The 21,224-nt window shown below is 41.6% G+C and overlaps 1 protein-coding gene across 1 annotated transcript in view; it reads right to left on the reverse strand.

Annotated features, from left to right (window-relative positions):
* LOC144230766 (uncharacterized) overlaps positions 1-21,224 on the reverse strand; it is a 37,021-nt gene that overhangs the window by 13,473 nt on the left and 2,324 nt on the right. Inside the window, exon 2 of the mRNA XM_077763093.1 lies at positions 12,852-13,206. Within this exon, the coding sequence (XP_077619219.1) occupies positions 12,852-13,206 (355 nt within the window). The remainder of the gene's footprint in view (positions 1-12,851; positions 13,207-21,224) is intronic.

Here is a 21,224-nt window from a genome sequence, read left to right on the forward strand (position 1 = left end):
AGAGACTGGGCATTTACCCAACAGGGCCAGTTTTAAAGAAAGGAGACTGTGATCCTGAAGAGAATAACGTATTTCTAATTGGCAAGTACACATTAAGCTTTCTACCACTCACTGGGATGTGAGTTCCTGAAAATATTCATTAAAAAAATTTAAAAAAAATTCAGATCGCTTATAGAAAATAAAAAAAACTATTGAGTTTTATAAAACTTGAACAGCAGCATATAAACTTCAATACCAGTCCATTTTTCAAATTTATTAACAGAATTGCAAAATATGTTCTTACAATTTCTTTCATTTGTCCTACAGCTATTGTTTTTACTTTTTCATTGAAGTGTTGTATATTTAATTTTTGTCTTTAAGATTTTACTTTTGTTTAAAGTTTATTTATTTTCAGAGAGTGAGAGAAAGAGAGACAGAATGAGTGGAGGAAAGGTAGAGGGGGGCTGGGGACAGAGGATCCAAAGCAGGCTCTGAGCTGACGACAGAGAGCCCAATGTGGGGCTGGAACTCACAACTGCGAGATCATGACCTGAGCTAAATTCTGACACTTAACCGACTGAGCCACCTGGGCGCCCCTCCTTTTTTCTTTTTTATTAAGCAGGCTCCCTACCCAACCTGGGGCTTGAACTCACAATTCTGAGATCAAGAGTCACATGCTCTACTGAGTCAGCCAGGTGCCCTATATTTACATTTTTACCCTCTCTTGATAAGTTCAACTTAGTGGGTTTATTATTTAATAACATTTGTTTCAAGAAAATAAATCTTGGATCATATATTTATTCTATTTTTTCCAAATCATTAATTAGTACTTCTAGATTTATTCCATTTTCCTCAGTTTTTTAATCTGAGTTTGATATTTATTTTAATTGTGTCTTGTTTAATAATGAACTTTTTAAATGTTTATTTATTTTGAGAGAGACAGAGAAAGAGAGAATCTCAAGCAGGCTCCGTGCTGTCAGCACAGACCCCAACTCAGGGCTTGAACCCATGAACCAGAGATCATGACCTGAGCTGAAATCAAGAGTCAGACACTTAACCAACTGAGCCACTCAGGCGCCCTGATAATGAAAGGACTTAAGGGAATTCATTTTCTTCTGAGTCCAACTTTTTTTTCCTTAAGATTTTATTTTTAAGTAATCTCTACACCCAATGTAGGGCTCGAATTCATGACCCCAAGATCAAGAGTCAGATGCTCCACCAACTAAGCCAGCCAGGTCTCCCTTCTGAATCCAACTTTTTAACATGATGGGTATGAAGAAAGATTTATTTCATTCCCAGCCAGTTGAATCTTATTTGCACTCATGCTTATAAGCAACAATATCAAAAATCTTTCACATCATAATCAGAGAACACAGTTTGTATTATTTCGATAGTTCTGATTTATTCAGGTTTCTTTGTGACCTAATCTATGGACAAAATCTATAAATATTCTATAAATGAAAAAGCAAGTGTATTACCTGTTTGCTAGATAAAGACAGAGATGAAGAAACGCATTATCAATTAATCTTATTAATCCAACGTTTATTTCTCTACAGCCTCACATTATTTTTTGTCTACTTTTATCAGTCAAATATTACAAGAGGTTAAATGAGGTTTTCCATTACCATTATATTTTTCATATATTTTCTTTATACTCAGGAAAAGAACCTGTAGGCTCATATACTTTGGTTATATCTTCCTGTTGGGTTATGCCCTTCACGAACATGAGTGATATTTTTCTCTAAATTCAGTAGAGCAAGTGACTTGGGGTTGTTAAGCTCAAACCCCCTGTTGGACACAGAGTCTACTTAAAATAAATAAAACAAAAACAAAATATACTTTCTTTAATGTTTATTTATTTACTTTGAGAGAGAGAAAGCACAGGCCATGGAGGGGCAAAGAGAGAATCCCAGGCAGGCTCCCACACTCTCAGCATGGGGCATGACTTGGGCTCGACCCCACAAACCACGAGATTGTGACCTGAGCCGAAATCAAGAGTCAGATGCTTAACTGATTTAGCCACCCAGGTGCTCCAAAAATCTTTTAATAAACAAATAAATTTAACTTTTTCTGTTATTGCAAGATTTTTATTACATTTTTTGCACACTCTTTTTTACATTTCTTTGCATACTTTTTAAGTAAGCTCTAGGCCCAACACGGGGCTTGTGCTCACAATCCCAAAATCAAGACTTGCATGTTCTACCAACTGAGCTACCCAGGTGCCCCTGCATACTCATTATTAATTTGAGTCACTTTGCTAAATTATGCCTTTCATAGATAGTACGTGTGTGTTTGTACCTTTTCACCTGATCTGAGCATCCTTTCCTTGCTTAGATAATTCTACCCCTTTTAAGTTGTACATGTTTGTATGTGAGTATAGAGAGTAGGTTCTAATTCTTTATTTTTTAAGTTTCTGTTGTTGTTAAGTTTTTATTTAAGTGATCTCTACATCCAACATGGGCTCGAACTCATGACCCCGAGATCAAGAGTCACACGCTCTTCCAAGTGAGCCAGCCAGACGCTCCAAGCAGGTCCTAATTCTGTATTATTTCATAACTCTTGTTTTTCATGCTTAACATTTTCTCTTATTTCTAACTTTTATTATGTAGTTTCTATTTACTTTGTTTGCTCCCTATCCTATCCTCTGCCAAAGAAATTTGGAAGTTATAATCTGTTTTTTGTTTTTCTTTTAACCAGTGATACTCCTTATGGTTTTTAAATAAATCCCTAGACTTTTATGTGTTCCAATCAGTTAACTTCAGAGTTAAACAGTATAGATTTGACACTTCTCAATTTTGGGTCATGTCCTATAATTTTTATATCATTCTATTATTGTCAAATTATTACTACTGGCAATACATCACAGAACTTTTGTTCCAATGATCCTAACAACTGCAGTGTGTTTTGCGCAAAAAAAAAAAAAAAAAGTTTCTGATTTATTGGACTTAATGTTGACAACTCACTATTTATACTACATCTTCTCCAGTTATGCATGATTTCTTGTTTTATTTTTTGATTAGCTGGATTACAAATTCAAGTAATATTTTTCAAAAAAAAATTTTTTTAGTTTTATTTATTTAAGTATTCTCTACACCTAGCATTGGGCTGGGGCTGGGGTTGGGGCTGGAACTCACAACCCCAAGATCAAGAGTCACACACTCTACCAACTAGGCTGGCCACGTGCCCCTCAAATATATCATTTTACACACTTTCTGTTACCACTGCACATTAAGACAGGTCAGCAAGATATACAATCCCAGGTTCACATCTTTGAATCAATTATCAATCGAATGAAATGTTTGTGAGCACTTACATTGTACCAGGTACTAGGAATATAAAAATGATCCCCGCCCTTACAGGGATGACACTGAAAACATAATTTCAAGGGAGTTAAATATTACAAAAAGTGGTATGCAGGAAGCTAAAGGAATATAAAGTAATTTAACCTAAATTCAGATTTAACCTGGCTTGAAGGGAGAGGGAAATATTTTTTTTTACAAGTAGTTTATTGTCAAGTTGGTTTCCATAGAACACCCAGTGCTCATCCCCACAAGTGCCCTCCTCCATGCCCATCTCCTCCCTCCCCCCCAACCCCCATCAGTCCTCAGTTTGTTCTCAGCATTCAAGAGTCTCTCATGGTTTGCCTCTCTCCCCCTCCCCCACTATTTCCCCCCTTCTTCTCCCCCACGGTCTTCCGTTAAGCTCCTTCCAATCCTCCTACACGTGCAAACATATGGTATTTGTCCTTCTCTGCATGACTTATTCCGCTCAGCATTACACTCTCAAGGTCCATCCATGCTGCTACACATGGCCAGATTTCATTCTTTCTCATTGCCATGTAGTATTCTGTCATATAGATAAACCACATCCTCTTGATCCATTCGTCCGTTGATGGACACTTAGGCTCTTTCCATGTTTTGGCTATTGTTGAGAGTGCTGCTATGAACATTGGGGTATATGTGCCCCTATGCATCAGCACTCCTGTATCCCTTGGGTAAATTCCTAACAGTGCTATTGCTGGGTCATAGGGGAATTCTATTGTTAATTTTTTGAGGAACCTCCACACTCTTTTCCAGAGGGGCTGTACCAGTTTACATTCCCACCAACAGTGTAGGAGGGTGTCCGTTTCTCCACATCCTCGCCAGCATCTAGAGTTCTCTGAATTGCTCATTTTAGCCACTCTGACTGGCGTGAGGAGGTATCTCAGTGTGGTTTTGATTTGTATTTCGAGAGGGAAATATTCTTGACAAAATGAGATTTGAGACCAAAAGGATACTTAAGAGTCAGCAGGTCGGGGCGCCTGGGTGGCTCAGTCAGTTAAGCCTCTGATTCTTAGTTTCAGCATAGGTCATGATCTCAGGGTCTGTGAGTTTGAGCCCCACATCTGGCTCTGCGCTGACAGCACTGCAACCTACCTGGGATTCTCTCTTTCTTTCCTTCTCTCCGCCCCTCCCCTGCTCACTCGCTCTGCTCTCTCTCTCTCTCAAAATAAATAAATACCCAAAAGAAATTAAAATAATAAACAGCAGGTAAAGCAGGAGAGAGATGGCAAACAAATCAGGGTTGTCCAGTGCGTACAAAGGGTTAAGGAGAAGAGAGGAGTAGTCACCCCAGATGAAACGACAAGGAGTATGTTTATCCACTGAACCTACTAGAAGTCGACTTTTCCTCAGCAGCATGAGTCAGCCACTGTAAGCAGTACCAGCAGTAAAATAGTCCTGACTCCCGACTTCAGCAGGCACCTGTAAAGGGCTTGCAAGCTGTCACTCTGCACTTACTTAAGAAGCTGGGCAAACTAAAGATCAGTGATGTTTCCTGGACTCATGAGAGAAGTGTGGCTGCGGGACACATCACCACTTCCAGTTCTGGAGAAGCTGGCTCATTCGGGGACAAAGCTGCAATGTGCTTACCTGACGCAGGAACTCCTAGAGCCATAAACTGGCAGAAACATTTCAGGGGTCACAGTGACAAACGCCAGTCTGCACGGGCACCAGCGTGGGAGCAAGGCAAGCCATCCTGAGAGCTGCAGCCTTGGGGGGACCACCACCACTTCCCAGATTTGTCTCTCCAGGAGCCCCACCAGCTTCTTACGGTGAAGACCCAGGAAGGATCCCCTTGGGGCTGTGGAAGGGTGTGGGGAGAAGAAGGGAGAATGATCCTATAGCCCAGAGCTCTGTGCATAACACAGCAGGCCTCCTTCGGCAGGAGCAAAGACCATCAAACATGACAAAGGCAAGTGTGTGACTCCAGCCCCATCCACCCTTCCTATCTCTTCCAAGAGGGGAACAAAGCGACACACTAGAAGCCCACTGAAAGGCTGAAGTTTAATCATAAGATTACAGGCTGTTCCCCTTTCCTACCAGTGCAGGCTCCCTCCAATAAGGAGGTCTCAGGGAAGCCCAAACATCATAGGGAAGACCAAAGCGAAGGCATGAGAAGAATGATATCAGGGCCTACGCTACATCCGGTTACAGGATGCTTTTATCCTAAGAACGGGAGCCAGCCCAGACTGTCCTTTCTCCCCACGCCTCTTTAACATCTGTCTGAGTCAGTTCAGGCTGCAATAACAAGTTACCACAGACTGGGCGGTTTAAACAAGACACGTTCACTTCTTACATCTCTAAAGGCTGGCAAGTCGAGAACAAGGTAGCAAATTCTCAGTAAGGACCCTCTTCCTGGTCATGTCCTCACATAGCCTTTCTCTGGTGCAGACAAGCAGAAAAAGAGATTCCGTACCTTTTCCACTTTTATAAAGACATTAATCCTATCATAAGGGCCCCAGCCTCATAACCTAATGTACTTATTACTTCCCATAACCTCACCCAAATACCATCTCATTTGGGGTTAGTGTTTCAACATATGAATCTGGGGGAAACAAAAACCCTCAGTCCACAGCAATATGATATTACAAGTCCTGGCTACTGCAATAAAATAAGAAACTGAAATAAAATGCATTGGAAAGGAAGAAATAAAATGGTTCTTATTTGCAAATGACATGATAGCCTATATAGAAAATCCCAAAAAACTACCACATTTCTGGAACTATAAGCATACCTCAGAGATGCAGGTTCAGTCCCAAGCCATCACAATAAAGCAAATATCACAATGAAACAAGTCAAATGATTTTCTTTGGTTTCCCAGGGCAAACATAAAAGCTATGTTTACACCATACGGGAGTATACAGAGTATGCAATAACAGCACTATGTCTAAAAGAACAATGTACACACCTTAATTAAAAAATACTCTATGCTTGGGGCGCCTGGGTGGCTCAGGTGTTAAGTATCTGACTTTGGCTCAGGTCATGATCTCATGGTTCCTGAGTTCAAGTCCCACATCCAGTGAGCTTGAGACCCACTTCAAATGAGCCCTGCCTCTCTCTGCCCCTCCGGGGATCCTCTCTATGCTCCTCACTCACTTGTACATGTGCACTCTCTCTCAAAAAAAAAAAAATACTCTATGCTAAAAAAAAAGCTAATCATCATCTAAGCTTTTATTTAGCAAGTAATAAACACTGATCACAGATTACCATAACAAACAATAATATTGAAAAAGTTCAAAATATTGTGAGGATTACCAAAATGTGACACAAAGTCATAAAGTGAGCAAATGATGTTTGAAAATGGCACCAACAGACTTATTTGATACAGGGTGCCACAACCTTCAATTTGTAAAAACAAAAAAAATAAAAAAACAAAAAACAAAAAACCAACCACAATATATGTGAAGCACAGTAAAATGAAATGCAATAAAAGGAGATATTCCTGGAATAACCTATTATAGCAACGTTGCAGGATACAAGGTTAATGTATAAAAGTCAACTGCTTTCCTGTATACCAGCAATAAACAATCAGAATTTACAATTCTTGGGGGGAAACGGGGGTGCCTGGGTGGTTACTCTTGATTTTGGTTCATGTCATGATCTCAGGGTATGAGTGGAGGAGGGGCAGAGAGAGAGGGAGACACAGAATCCAAAAAAGGCTCCAGGCTCTGAGCTGTCAGCATCAGAGCCTGATGCAGGGCTTGAACCCACGAACCATGAGATTTGACCTGAGCTGAAGTCAGATGCTTAACCGACTGAGCCACCCAGGCGCCCCTTTAGTTTTTTAAAGTCTCTTCAAGAGCAACTAAGTTACATCAACCAAAATCTATACATGAACAAAGAAATTCATATGAAGGTCCTATTAAAATGACCAATAAAATAATCAAAACCTTTGGATAATGAACACAAGAAAATAAACATATAATACCACAAAACAGGAAATAAGGCCAACCTCAGTTATGCCTATAAAAACAAAAGTCCTAAATAAAGACAGGTAAATTGAATTTACCAATGTGGTAAAAGATAACCCATGACCAAGTAAGATTTATTCCAGGAACACAAGGGTGGTTCCACATTAGGAAATCATTAACGTGACTTACTACAGTAATAAAGATTTATTTGGTTATTTTGGTTACATGGTTATCTTGATAGATGCCAAAAGACATCTGATATCAATATAATACCCATTCTTGTATTTATTAATCTACATTACCATAACTTACACATGGGAGGGAAGAAACACAAAAGGAGTAATATCTATATGAATGAAATTGTAAAACTTCACTGTAAAACTTCAGGTTTTGATATATTTCTACATTGTTTTATTTCTTTCCCCAATGAGCTTGTATTACTTTTTGTAAAAATAATGATTAAAAAAAAAAAGCCTTGCAAGAAGCACTGGGAATTACAAGTTACACAGAAAATAACGCAAAGCTTTCTTCAGGCAGTTGTGATTTATATTAAGTACCAATAAAGAAATAATGCAGTCCAGAGAATGAATGAAAAGAAATAATATACAACAGAACACAGAATTAACTATTTAAAAAAACCTGTGAGAGGAGTGCCTAGGAGGCTCAGTCAGTTAAATGTCCAACTTGGGCTCAGGTCATAATCTCACAATTCCTGAGTTTCAGTCCCAAACAGGGCTCTGTGCTGACAGCGGGGAGCCTGTTTGGCTGTCTCCCTCACTCTCTGCTTCTGCCTCCAAAAATAAATAATTTAATATTAAAATAAAAACCTATGAGACCTCCTTTGACACACTACAAAAACAAATCAAAAGATAAGCCTCAGACTGAGAAAAAAATATTTACAAAACACATATCTAAGAACTTATATCCAAAATATACAACTCTTAAAATTCAACAATAAGTTAAAAAAAAAAAACACCTCAATTTTTTTTTAACATTTCTTTTTGAGAGAAAAAAATGTGAATAGGGGAGGGCCCGAGGGGGGTGTACAGAAGATCCAAAGCAGGCTCTGCGCTGATAGCAGCAAGCCTGATGTGGGGCATGAACTCAGGAACTGTGAGATTATGACCTGAGCCAAAGTCTGGCACTCAACCAACTGAGCCACCCAGGAGCCCCAAAAACTCAATTTTTTAAATGGGCGAGAGATCTGGACATCACACCAAAGGAAATAAACAGACGCCAAATGAGGTCAAGATAAGATGCTCAACGTGATTTGCCACTGCAGAAAGTACAAATTAAAACAATGACCTTCCACTGCACACCTCTTAGAATGGCTAAAATGCAGAACATCAAATGCCGCCAAGAATGTGGAGCAACAGGAACACTTATTCTTTGCTGGTGGGAATGCAAAATGGAGAATCCATTTTGGAAGACAATTTGGCAATTTCTCACAATGCTAAAACATACTCTCATTATACGTACGGTCCACCAATTGTGCTCATAGGTATTTTCTCAGACTGATTTGAAAGCCTGTGTCAAAACTATACCCTATACAATAATATTTATGTCAGAAATTTGTGAGCGTGGAAATGGAGAGAAAGGAAGAGGTGATGATAAAGTTATTAGAGTAGGAAGAGGCCTTTATTTTTGGGATCAAAGGTTCCCAGGCGGGGTTCCGTGACTCGGCGTAAGGGAAGTCGCGCCTGAAGTAGGTAAGGTTGGGTCTTTTAAGCCGTTGTAGTTCCGGGTTTTAGGTCCGTGTGGGGTTAGACCCAAATATGATGTTGTGCTGTGTTGGTCCCATATGATTGGTCAGGAGGTGCTTTTTTTCATTGGGGCTTCCTACAGGGTGATCAGCAATTAGGTGTGGGGTGAGGGCGCAGGTGGGGAAACTCCGTGGCGTGATCGGCAGCTTGGCCCAGGGAAACTTTTGAGGCGGTTCCAGGACCATGCGGCTAACAATTTATAGCACCTTTTTCATAATTGCCAAAACTGGAAGCAGACAAGAACTCCTTCAATAGGTGAATAATTTGTGCCATATCATATAATGGAATATTATTTAAAGATAAAAATAAATGAGTCTTCAAACCATGAAAAGACAGGGAGGAACCTTAAATGTACATTGCTAAGTGAAAGAAGCCAATCTGAAAAGGCTACATACTATATGATTCCAAATATATGAACATTCTGGAATCAACTATGGAGACTGTTAAAAGATCAGTGGTCGCTGGAGATGAGGAGAAGAGATAAAATGAAATACAAGGGATTATTTTCATGGCAATGAAGTTACTCTCTATGATCCTAACTGTGGATATATAATACTGTGCATTTTCCAGAACTCCTAGAACATCACAGCATAAACAGTAAATCTTAGCGTATGAAAATTTAAAGGAAAATTATTTAGAAGGGGGAGAGACCCTAGAATAAAGTGCAGATTGTAGCAAAATAATCTAATTGTACTACAAGTCAACAAAACCAACCACCTCACTAATGGGGGAAGATGGTGCTGATCCAAGTAACTCTGGAAATAAGCAGAGGCTGTAAGATTAAAGTCAAAAGAAACTGTCCACAGCACCAGAGTCTAATTCCCATTGGGGCTTAATTTTTGATACTCCTACACTTGAATACTAGAACCAATCCACGGTAATGGAAGCAAATGGACAGCATGGGGGCGGGGGGGAAGGAATGCGGAGAGCCAACTGTCTCACTGTGGAAATGGGAATTTACAAATAAGCAAGGGGAGTGCTCACTTCAGCAGCACAGACACAAACAAGGAGGAGGCTACAAAGGTCCCTGTGGTAAGGGATTACAGTGGGAGAGAGTATGAACTTATCTTTAGCTTAATGAACAGTTACATACAAAAACAATTACAGACATGTGTATATACACTGGTTAGCACACACGCATATATTCCCTTCATCTGTCACCCTAGCATCAAAAAAATACACCAAGCATCCAGCTCTTGGATCTTCTCTAATAAAAGGAACCAGAATGCCTTGAAAAAACAGCTGCATCTCGAACTGGGGCAGGAAATAACCAAGATGAATCTGGACCATCTTTCAGTGCCAGAAAGTAAGAAGTACTAAAAACAAATAAACAAACAAAATCACAACAATGAGGGTATGTCAAAGGGACCTAGGAGTCAACTTAAAGAGCTCCCGGTGACCACAGCTGGAAGAATTTAAGCATAAACAACATAAAGTACTCTGAGATTGTAACCCAAAGTATAAAAGAAATATCCATGAGCTCATACGGAAAGAAAAAATGACTGACTGAATAAATAAGTAAATAGCAGAGAGGAGACAAATTTCCTGTGTAGAAGAATTACAAATAATTGATGTAGATACTCTGTCTTCATAGAAGGAAAGCCTAACTTCCTGCTCTATAAGTCTGAGCTGCATATGAGAACTTCTTTCCAAAGACTGTAGTTCAGAGAGAGGGGTAATGAGGGGAAGAAACTCAGAGCAGAGAAAAGGCAAATACCACCTCAGCCAGGTGACCAAAATGATCAGTCATGCACCTAGAAAATATTTTTGATATAATGTGATGAAAAAGTAATTTATCTCTGTGGTTTTGCTCTCCAAAATCCACAAGTGCAAACTAATCATAAGAAAAACATCACACAAATCCCAATTGAGGAACATTCTACATAATACCTAGCCAGTGCTCCTCAAACCTGTCACAGTTCTCAAAAAACGGAAAGTCCAGGGACACTTGGGTGGCTCAGTCACTTGAGCATCTGACTTCAGCTCAAGTCATGATCTCCCGATTTCTGAGTTTAAGCCCCGCATCGAGCTCGCTGCTCTCAGCGCAGAACCCGCTTCAGATTCTCTGTCTCCTCTCTCTGCCCTTGCCCAGTCTGTGCTCTCTCAAATATAAAATAAAAATATTTTTTAAAAACCGGAAAGTCTGAGAAACCACCCAAGAAGAGCCTAAGGGTACACGATCCTTAAATGTAGTATACTGCGGACAGGGTCCTGGAACAGAAGTATATTAGGTAAAAACTAAGAAAATCTGAGTAAGCACAGACTTCGATTAATAACAATGTATCAAATCAGCTGGCACCCCAAAAGGACCCACCCCCAGGACGTAGGGTGTGGCCCAGCCCTCACATGGAATTTCACCTTACCTGCTACTTGCCTGATACATAGAGAATCCCAATCCTTAAAATTTAGGTTGTCCTCAACTGAGAATACCCCAAATAATCCCCCCAATACTCCATGCATCAGAAGCTAATGGAAATCCTCTCTGGAGGAATGTGACTCTGTCCAGGCCTAATGTTATTGCAACAAATAACTGATAAAGTATGTGTAGACGCTGTTTTTAGGCAACAGGCTTGAGCAACAGACACTTGATCAAGGCAAAAAGGCTCCCAGTGATCATCTGCTTGAATGCAGCCATGCCCATCAAGCGACCCACCTCAACCATAGGCCCTAGTGACCCATGGGCTACTTATAACCAGGCACAGTTAACAGAAAATAGAAAATTCCATCGGCCAGCATACCTCCTCACTTTCCCACCCACTGCCTTATCAGCCCCCACCCACTGCCTTGTCGCAGAGAGTCTCTTGCTGTCCTGCCCACAGATCTCTTGCAATGTATTCGGTAAGCTTCTATCGCCTTTGTTCTGTCGCAGGTGAATCCTGTCACTTCCTGCGCCACCCCTTGCACTCAATCTGGTCACCTTATGTTGGGAGGCCCCCATGCAATTGGAGGAGACACGACATTATGGTGAGCCAAAAAACCATGTACATAAACAAGGAATCATCCGCAAGAAAGAACAGGAAAACAGAGCAGAAAAGAGACACACAAAATTTCAGTGAACAAAATTATTTGACACAGACCATTAAAAAAACTATGCTTACAGTGTTTGAAATGATTTAAAAAAAAAAAGGGAAATCCCACTTCCCGTCAGCGTAGTAGAACAGAGACCAATTCACTCTCGTGCTTGAACAACGAAAAATTACCAATAAATGAAACAATGGTTATCAAGACACTAGACATGAGGTTACAAAGGATAGTAAGATTGAAAGAAGAGCAAGAGAAAATGTGTTGCCCCCAACTGTCCCAGCTTGCTGCCCTGGAAGTTTCCAGGTCTCATCCGCAGAGCCTGGTGGGCTCCATGGGCTGAGGTGACAGGAAGGAGAGTTGGGGAAAACGAAGTGGCTAAAGTCCACTAGACAGAGTACCAGGGAAGGGACTGCATAGAGAGAAAACTTAGAAGATCTGCAGGGATACGAAGAAAAAAATAAGTATCAATGTTGGTTCATTAATTACGACAAAAATACTGAACGATGGAAGATGTTAATAATAAAGGAAGCTGGGTGTATAGTGTATGGGAATTGTATGCTTTGGTCATATTTTTTCTGTAAATCGAAAACTGTTCTAAATAATAAAGTTTACTAAGGGCACCCGGAGACCCATGAACCTGTCTCCGGGGCCCCCAGAGTTGGGACACAAGTGACCCAGGACGCCCCTTTCTTCCCGCTTCCCACCAGCCTCTAACCTCCTCTCCAGCCGCGGCCTCCAGAACCATCTTCTCTGCGACCCTCTGGCCCCGCCAGCAGCCAGCACAGCATATGAGCTTCGCGCCCCGACACCGTGGACCACGAGCTCCCGGGTTCACCCGCGGGCCTCGCACTCACCTGACTCGGGGTTTCCGCTCGGCCACGACCCGCTGGCTCCCGAGGGTGTGGGTCCCACCGCGCGGCAACTGAGCGGAGTCGAACCTGACCTCCTTGACCTGCGGGCCCGGGGCCTCCGCCCGGACGCCCAGCTCCGGGGCTTCCGGGCGGCCACTTCCTGCACGAGGCCGTGACGTTCACCGGAAGATGCCCAACACCTGACTCGCCTCCGCAGGCGCGTTCTCTTCCAAAGGCCCACCCTCCGGCCTCACTAGGACCCTCGGAGGGGCCCTGCTGGCGTCCCCCCGAAGCCGGAGCATCCGCCTGACCGCCCTTCCCGCCACCCACTCCCCCACACCTGCAGCCGTCTCCCAAGCTGTGAAACAAATGGAAAACAATAAGGCTTCTTGCAGCAAAAAATAAAACCATCTACAACTTCTCCCCTCTCGGGGTGCAGACTCCCCTGCTGCCACCCCCACCCCATCATGAGCACTCTAGGGAGGGGGGCATTTCTTTTAAGAAATTGTACAAATTTAATAAAAACGTTACTTTAAACAATTTTTATTTTTTTTTAAATGTTTTATTTATTTCTAGGAGAGAGAGACAGCGTGAGCTGGGGAGGGTCAGAGAGAGACGGAGTCACAGACTGAAACAGGCTTCAGGCTCCGAGCTGGCAGTCAGCACAGAGCCCGACGCGGGGCTCGAACCCACAAACCGCGAGATCATGACCTAAGCGAAAGTCGGAAAGTCGGACGCTTAACCGACTAAGCCACCCAGGCGCCCCTAAACAATTTTTAAAGAAATGAGTGGGGCAAGGAGAGGAAAGGAGAGATCGTAGATGAGTCGGAGGAGAGGGCCCTTCAGGCTGTTGAAAGAACTTGGGCTTTAAGAGACTGAGAAGACTCTAGTTTTCAACAATAAAGCAGCATAACAAGATGTGTATTTGCCGCAGATTTGAAATTCACACATAATAGTGCACTGCAAAAATAAAACGTTATTTTATGTTAACACCGAGAGGTTCAAAGTCCTCACGTAGTGGATGTACAGACACATTTTTAGGGGGAATGATAACCCGGGAGGGAAATTTAATTACTTTTCTATTAATGCAGCTTCTTTTGAGAATAAATATATAGTGTCTCTTTACCCTCTTCCTTTTCTGCCCCTATCCCTTGGTAATAAGGGACAAAATTTCTGGTGACTTATGTGATATCGTTTTAGACAGAAATGTGTGGTCCAGGTGCCTTTGATACTTTGCTCTCTTGTTTTTGGGTAATTCTCTTTTCACACCGTATCCTACAATATACTCCAGCATCAACTGAAGCAGAGTAGTTCGGGCCTGGCAGTAGATATTAGAAAGCTCCACCTCAGGGTGCCTGGGTGGCTCAGTCGGGTAAGCATCTGGCTTCGTCTCAGGTCAGGATCTAGCGGTTTGTGAGTTCAAGCCCTGGGGTCTGGCTCTGTCCTGACAGCTTAGAGCCTGGAGCCTGCTTCAGATTCTGTCTCCCTCTCTCTGTCCCTCCCCTACTCATGCTCTGGCTCTCTCTCTCTCTCTAAAAAATAAATCAACATTTTAAAAAAATAAAGTAGCATCTCTTACTCCTAACCTGAGGAAGTAATACATGGTGGTTAGAAGCCTGAATGACTGAACCAAATTGCAGGATTAAAATTCTAGCTCTGCCATTTACTAACTTAATCTACCTGTCCTGAAATTTCTTCTTCTATGAAATGCAGATGTTAAGAGCACTTACCATACAGGGTTGTTTCACTGGTGAGGCAGGAGTAAGTTAAAATATGTGAAGAACTTAAAACAATACCTAGCATATAGTAGTACTATGTGTCAGCTACGATTATTAATAGCCTTAGAATCCAACACTATATTTTTAATAAATAATTTATTTTTAGTTAATTTTAGATAACAAAAAGGTTTTAAAAAAATAATAGAGAATTCTTGTGTTCCTTTCACCCAGTTCTCCCTAAAGTTAATACATATATATAACCACGGCACATTTGCCAAAACTAAAAGATTAATATTGGTACATTATCATTAAATTAATCCCAAACTTTATTTTGATTTTGCCCGTTTTTTTAAAGTAATGCCCTTGGGCCGTATGGCTGACCGGGTGGAGTTTGCAACTCTTGATCTGGGTAGAACTCCCACATTCGGTGTAGTGATTACTTCAAAAATAAAATCTTTGAAAAAATAAAAAAGAAGTGTCCTTTTCCTATTCCTAGATCCAATGCAGGATACCACATTGCGTTTCGTCTGTTGCATTTCTAAAATATCGTGCAGAAACTTCTGCTTCTAGCCATGGCAGAGAAATTAATACCAGACTGTTGTAGGTTAACCCCAAGCACGGTTAAATACTAACATGCTTTTTCAGCTTCTGTAAATCCACTTGGCAAGCTTGTACTTCCCTGTTCTGGCTGACCACACCCACACCCTGTACGTAAGGTTACAGAACACCATGTCACCATTCTATCCTGGTAGTCTATCACGTAGTCACTACCCCAACGGCTTCTCAAATGTCTAATTACAGTTGGTCATTTCAAGGCAAAGAACTTAAAATTGATAGGTCTCTGCCAAAACTAACACCTGGGTGTCACAATGCAATTGGTTACCATAGTATGCTGTAGATTGTAATTGGTTAACTAAATAATGACATATTCTGCCTTACTGAGATCCACATAAACTCACTGCCACCTTTGTTTGGGGCCATTCTCTGCATTTCTCCATGAGATCAGGAGATCAGTTTTGGCCCGGTTGTAAATAAAATATTGCCTCGTTTCTATTCAGTGTTTGGTGGTCTTTTTGACAATCACCCTGTTTCACAGACCATCAAATCCAACCCAAATAGGCACAAAATGTTGTGTTCAGGCATGAACAACAGCCAGTTTCTGACCGAACATTGCAAAAATAGAAACATTTAAGGGGCAGGGGGTGTCCCAGCATCATCTCAGTTGTTTGTTAGGAGACAATAGAAGAGGGAAGCAGAGGCCTGGTGGAATGATGGTCTTTTCAGCTGAGGAACCAGACAAAAGTTAGAGACTAGAATTTGTGCAGCAGCGTATCTGAGAAGAGGGATCCCAGATGTCTGTGTGGGACTCACCATGGGGCCCATGAGTACAGGCCAAAACTGCGCAAGGCCTAGCAGGGGTTGCCTGCCAAGAGCTGAGAGTCAAATTACGATTGTACATTGAAAACCCAACCCAGCATCTCAGAAGCATCCTTGGAACTTCAGGAAGCTCATGTCTTCACTTTTTAAAAATGTTTTTATTTATTTTTGAGAGAGAGGGAGAGACAGAGAGAGCAGGAGAGGGGCAGAGAGAGAGCCTAGAGCCTGCTTCAGATTCTGAGTCTCGTTCTGTCTCTCTGCCCCTGCTTACAAGCCTTGTGATCATGACCCAAGCCAAAGTCAGATGTTTAACCGACTGAGCCACCTAGGTGCCCCACAGATGATGCTTTCTTTCTTTCTGTTTTTTAAAAAAAAATTTAAATGTTTACTTATTTTTGAGGGAGAGAGACCAAAGCTAATACCAAGAGTCAGATGTTCAACTGACTAAACTACCCAGGCACCCCAAGGGTCACATATTTTATAAAGCATTGCATAATATTAACTGTAAGTGGGCTATGATTGGCATTCATATTGTAATCTTGATGGTAACCCTAAAAAATAACATAAAGAAATATAGCTAAAAAGCCAACATAATGATTACCCTAGCACACTGAATTAATATTCTGTTAACCCAAAAGAAGTCAGGAAAGGAAAAAGAGAAAAGCAAAATAATAGCATTGGCACATTGAAAGAAAATAACAAAAAGAATAGACCTAAATCCTACCGTATTCATGATTTTATTAAATGTAAAACAAAAACATAAATAGGTCAAAAGGAAAATCATGAAAAAAGATACTTCATATAAAGGGGATGCAAAAGAAAGCTGAAACAGTTATGTTAATATTAGACTTAATGGACTTATGACAGGAAGAATAATCAGAAATAGAGACATTTATAATGATGAATGAAGACAGAGCAAACCTAAAATGTAAGTGGCTAATAACTGAGCTTAAAAATAGATGAAGCAAGGGGTGCCTGAGTGGCTCGGGCCATTAAGCATCTGACTCTTGATCTCAGCTGGGGTCCTGAGATCAGGGTCTTGATCTCAGGGTTGTGAATTTGGGCCCCACGCTGGGCTCCACGCTGGGCTTGAAGTCTACTTAAAAAGAATAGAAAATGCAAATCTGACTGAACTAAAGAGACAAATAGACAAGTCTACAACCAGAAGTAGAAATATCAATTTCCTCTTTAATAAGTAGATAAAAATCTAGAAGGATGTGGGAGACCTAAAAATAGCTATTGAACACTAACGCTATTCACCTTTGTAGAGCCATTTATCCACTAACAGCAGAATTCACATTCTTTCCATGTGCATATAGAACATTAACCAAGAAAGCCCTTATGTTGGGTGTGGGAGCCCGACAGTGACCACAAGAAAGCGTGGTTAGGGATGTGGGGATGTGCCTGCACACGGGGCTCCCTGCCTGGGCAAAGCATGCCTGCAAACAGGATGCTCTGCCAGGAGGCCTGAACACAATATCCAAGTTTAATGGTCTGCTGGCAAACGAGGGAACATGCCCTCCTTAGAAATAAGGAGGAGGCTGGAATTGTGAGCAGGCCTCTTAGTAAACATGTTGTGGTCGCTTCCTCCCTTTGCTCCCCCCTGTCCTTGAAATGTGTTTGGCTACTTGCCCTTAATTGGTAAAGGGAATACATCTTGTAGATTTCAGTTTGTCTCCAGTTACCGGGTATAAAATAAACCGCAAGAGGGGCTTGCTTAGAATTGTTCCTCCGGCTGGAGTTGTGTCTCTGTCTTTTGTGTGTGTCTTGTCCTTTGTGTCATTTCGTCCGCAACATCGGGACAAAAAACATTTCAATATTTTGTAAGTTTGCAATTTTACAGAATATGGTATCTAAACACAACCAAATTAAATCAGAACTCAACAGCAATTAGATACTTTTAACTCTCAAAATATTCCAGGGCATCTAGAGGTTCAGTGGGTTAAGGATCCGACTCTTAACTTCAGCTCAGGTCATGATCCCACAGTTTGTGAGTTCGAGCCCTGCACTGGGCTCTATGCTGACAGCATGGGGAGCCTGTTTGGGATTCTATCTCCCTCTCTCTGCCCCTCCCCTGCTTGCTCTCTATTTCTCTCTCAAAATAAATAAAAATAAACTTAAAAGAAAAAAAGACTCTGTTAAAAGTCTCAAATATTTGCGGGTTAAACAATAAACTTATAAATAAGCAAAAAAGATATCATAAGAAAAATTAATATGTATTCGAAACTAGTAACAAAAATATATTAAATGTTTGGGATGGAGCTAATGAGTACTTACAGGAAGTTTTTCAATCTATCTTTTTTTGTGGAAGGTCATCAGAAAGATGCTGATTGACCTCTGTGCTGCACCCAGAGGCTCCTCCCTCCCTCTCCAGTACTTGGAACGTGGTTTCCACTTGCCTTTCCTGCTCCCAGAGGCTGGTCCAAGGACTGAGCCTCAAGATGGTGATGTGTTGACAACACCTGCATGGTGTATGTAACCAAGCCCAGTCAGGACGGACCTCTTTATAAACTTTTAAGATTTAGAGGGCAGATATGGAGATCCATCCCTCTTGCTGGTGCCCAAGACAAGCTTCACTGGTTAAGTCTCCTTTCTTTATTGAAACTGCCACCTTGCACTCTTTACCATCTCTCCCTGCTCTCCGAGTATGAGGGCCAGTTTCAGAATATACCTGGGAAACTCCCAGGAAGGTTATAAACTAACAATCTTGCTAATTCTTTATTCTACCATGCAAATCTTTTTTTCTCTAGTAAATTTTTGTTTCAATTATTATACTTTTCAACTTCAAGTTCAAACAATTTGCATTGGGTTTTTCTTTCACATTCTGTTTAATGGTGTTCTCTGTCTAATGCAACATTGTCTCCTGCCTTCCTTACTTCTCTTACCACGTTTTCCTTCAGCCCTCTGAACATATTTATACTGGCACTTTGTTTCTGTTGTACATATGCATCACAATGTCCTGTTTCCTCGCATACCCAAAATTTTTGTTGGAAAATGGACATTTTTAATTTTTTTAAATTTATGTAAAAAAAATTTAATGTGTATTTATTTTTTGAGAGACAGCATGAGTGGGGGCGGGGCAGAGAGAGAGAGGAAGACACAGAATCTAAAGCAGGATCCAGGCTCTGAGCTGTCAGTACAGAGTCGGACGCGGGGCCCTAACCCACAAACCGCGAGATCATGACCTGAGCTGAAGTCAGACACTTAACCAACTCAGCCACCCAGATACCCCTAATTTATTTTTTAAAGTAAACTCTAACCCCAGCATGGTGCTTGAGCCCATGACCCCAAGATTAATAGTCACATGCTCTACAGACTGAAGCCAACCAGGTCCCCCCAAAATGGACGTTTTTGATAATATATTTTAGCATCTCTCATATTGGTCCTCTCCCCGGGCCCCCTTTCCAGGGCTGTTACTGCTTGTTTGTTTGGTTAAAGAAAGCACTTGTTTTCTTACTACTCTACTCACAGAATACTCCTATACTATCAACACTACTTCACTTCCAGTCACCAAATACATGGGAGTTGTCCCCAGACCAAGTGATTCTGCAACACCAGCTGGGTGCCCTATAGTTTAGTTCAGCTCTGACGCTATCTAGAGTTAGCATCAGATCCCACAGGTTAAGGGCTCAGTCCCTCAAGACTGACCACCCACATGCCACTTCAGACACCAATCATCAAGTCCAAGTTATTACCTATAATTCTGACCAACTGGCTATGAATCAGAGGTTCTCACAACTCCATCCTCAGATTTGATGGATTTGCTAGAACAGCAGACAAACTCAGAAAACCAGTTTACTTACTAGATCACCAGTTTATTACAAAGGATATTAAAGGATATGAGGGAATAGCCAGGTAAAGAGATACATAGGGTGAGGTCTGGAAGGGTCCTGAGCTCAGGAGTTTCTGTCCCCATGGAGTTTGACACACGGATGCACTCTTGTTCAAAAACCTGCTCTCGGAACCTCCTTCTTTTTTTCTATATTTTTTTAAGTTTATTTATTTATTTTGAGAGAGACAGAGACAGCACGAGTCGGGGAAGGGGGTAGAGAGCAAGGGATGTAAGGCCACAAGTCTAAACGTCTAAACCAAACTGACTCCATGACAGGCTTTATTTTAAGTTTCCCCTCTAAACTAGAAGGCCTGAGTTTCAGCTTCCCCGAAACTATCAGGTACTTACACATTGCCCAAGGCAGGAGTAACCACCCTTGCAATACCCAATCAAGAAAGGCCAGTGACCACCCTCCACATTGTTAAGGGAGAGGCCTGGAGATAGAAACTATAGATAGGACCCTGTTACCTAATGTTAAAGTTAACCTGTTAGTCGCTGAACAAGACCCTAGGCTCGTTCTGTGATTGGTTGAATTTAAAGGTACTCTAAATGTTGTAATTGGATCCCGCCAAAAGTAATGAATACTCTAGACAATGTGTATGGTCAAACCCGCTGTCAATGATACTGAATAATTATGATTGGATAACTGTTCCCATGTCACAACTTCTGTAACTTCCCCCATCTCAAACCCCATAAAAACCTTACTCTGCCCTTGTTCGAGGCTCTCAGCACGGACCCATATGCTGGTGAAGTCTGTGAGCCCGAGCTTAAGCCCGTAATAAAGCCCTTTGCCTTTGCATGCGTGACTCGGTCTCCCTGGTGGTCTCTGGTCGGTGAGGATACTGCGATCTGGGTATAACAGGGAGAGAGAATCCCAAGCAGGCTCCAAGCTTGTAGTACAGAGCCTGATGCTGGGCTCAAACTCCCTAAACCGCGAGATCACGACCTGAGCTAAATCCAAGAGTCTGAAGCTGATTCAGCCAGGCACCCTCCCCCAACCCTTTTTTTTTTTTTAAAGGAAGCTCCTTAGCCGCGCCGCCTGTGAGGGGCTTGAACTCACAACCCTGAGATTGAGACCTGAGCTAAGATCAAGATTCAGATGCCTAACCAACTGAGCCACCCAGGAACCCCTCTCTGAGTCTCATACTTTAAAGTTCTCATAGAGACTTCCTTATATAGGCATAGTTGATTAAATCATTGGCCATAAGCACTATAACCTCCTGCCCCCCTTCCTTCCTCAGAGGTTGACCAGTGAGGCTTAAAGCTCCAACCCTCTAATCACCCTGGTTGATCCCCCTGGCAACTCGCCACGGTGCATAGGTCACCTAAGAGCTTTCCAAAAGTCATCTCATTGACAGAAACTCAGGTCTAATTGAAAGGGTTTTTTATGAATAACAAAAACCACCCGTTTACCTTTATCACTCTAAAACTGTTTCAGGAACCAAAGAC

The sequence above is a fragment of the Crocuta crocuta genome, unplaced genomic scaffold, assembly GCF_008692635.1.
Source record: "Crocuta crocuta isolate KB4526 unplaced genomic scaffold, BGI_CrCroc_1.0 scaffold3, whole genome shotgun sequence".
Taxonomy (NCBI): domain Eukaryota; kingdom Metazoa; phylum Chordata; class Mammalia; order Carnivora; family Hyaenidae; genus Crocuta; species Crocuta crocuta.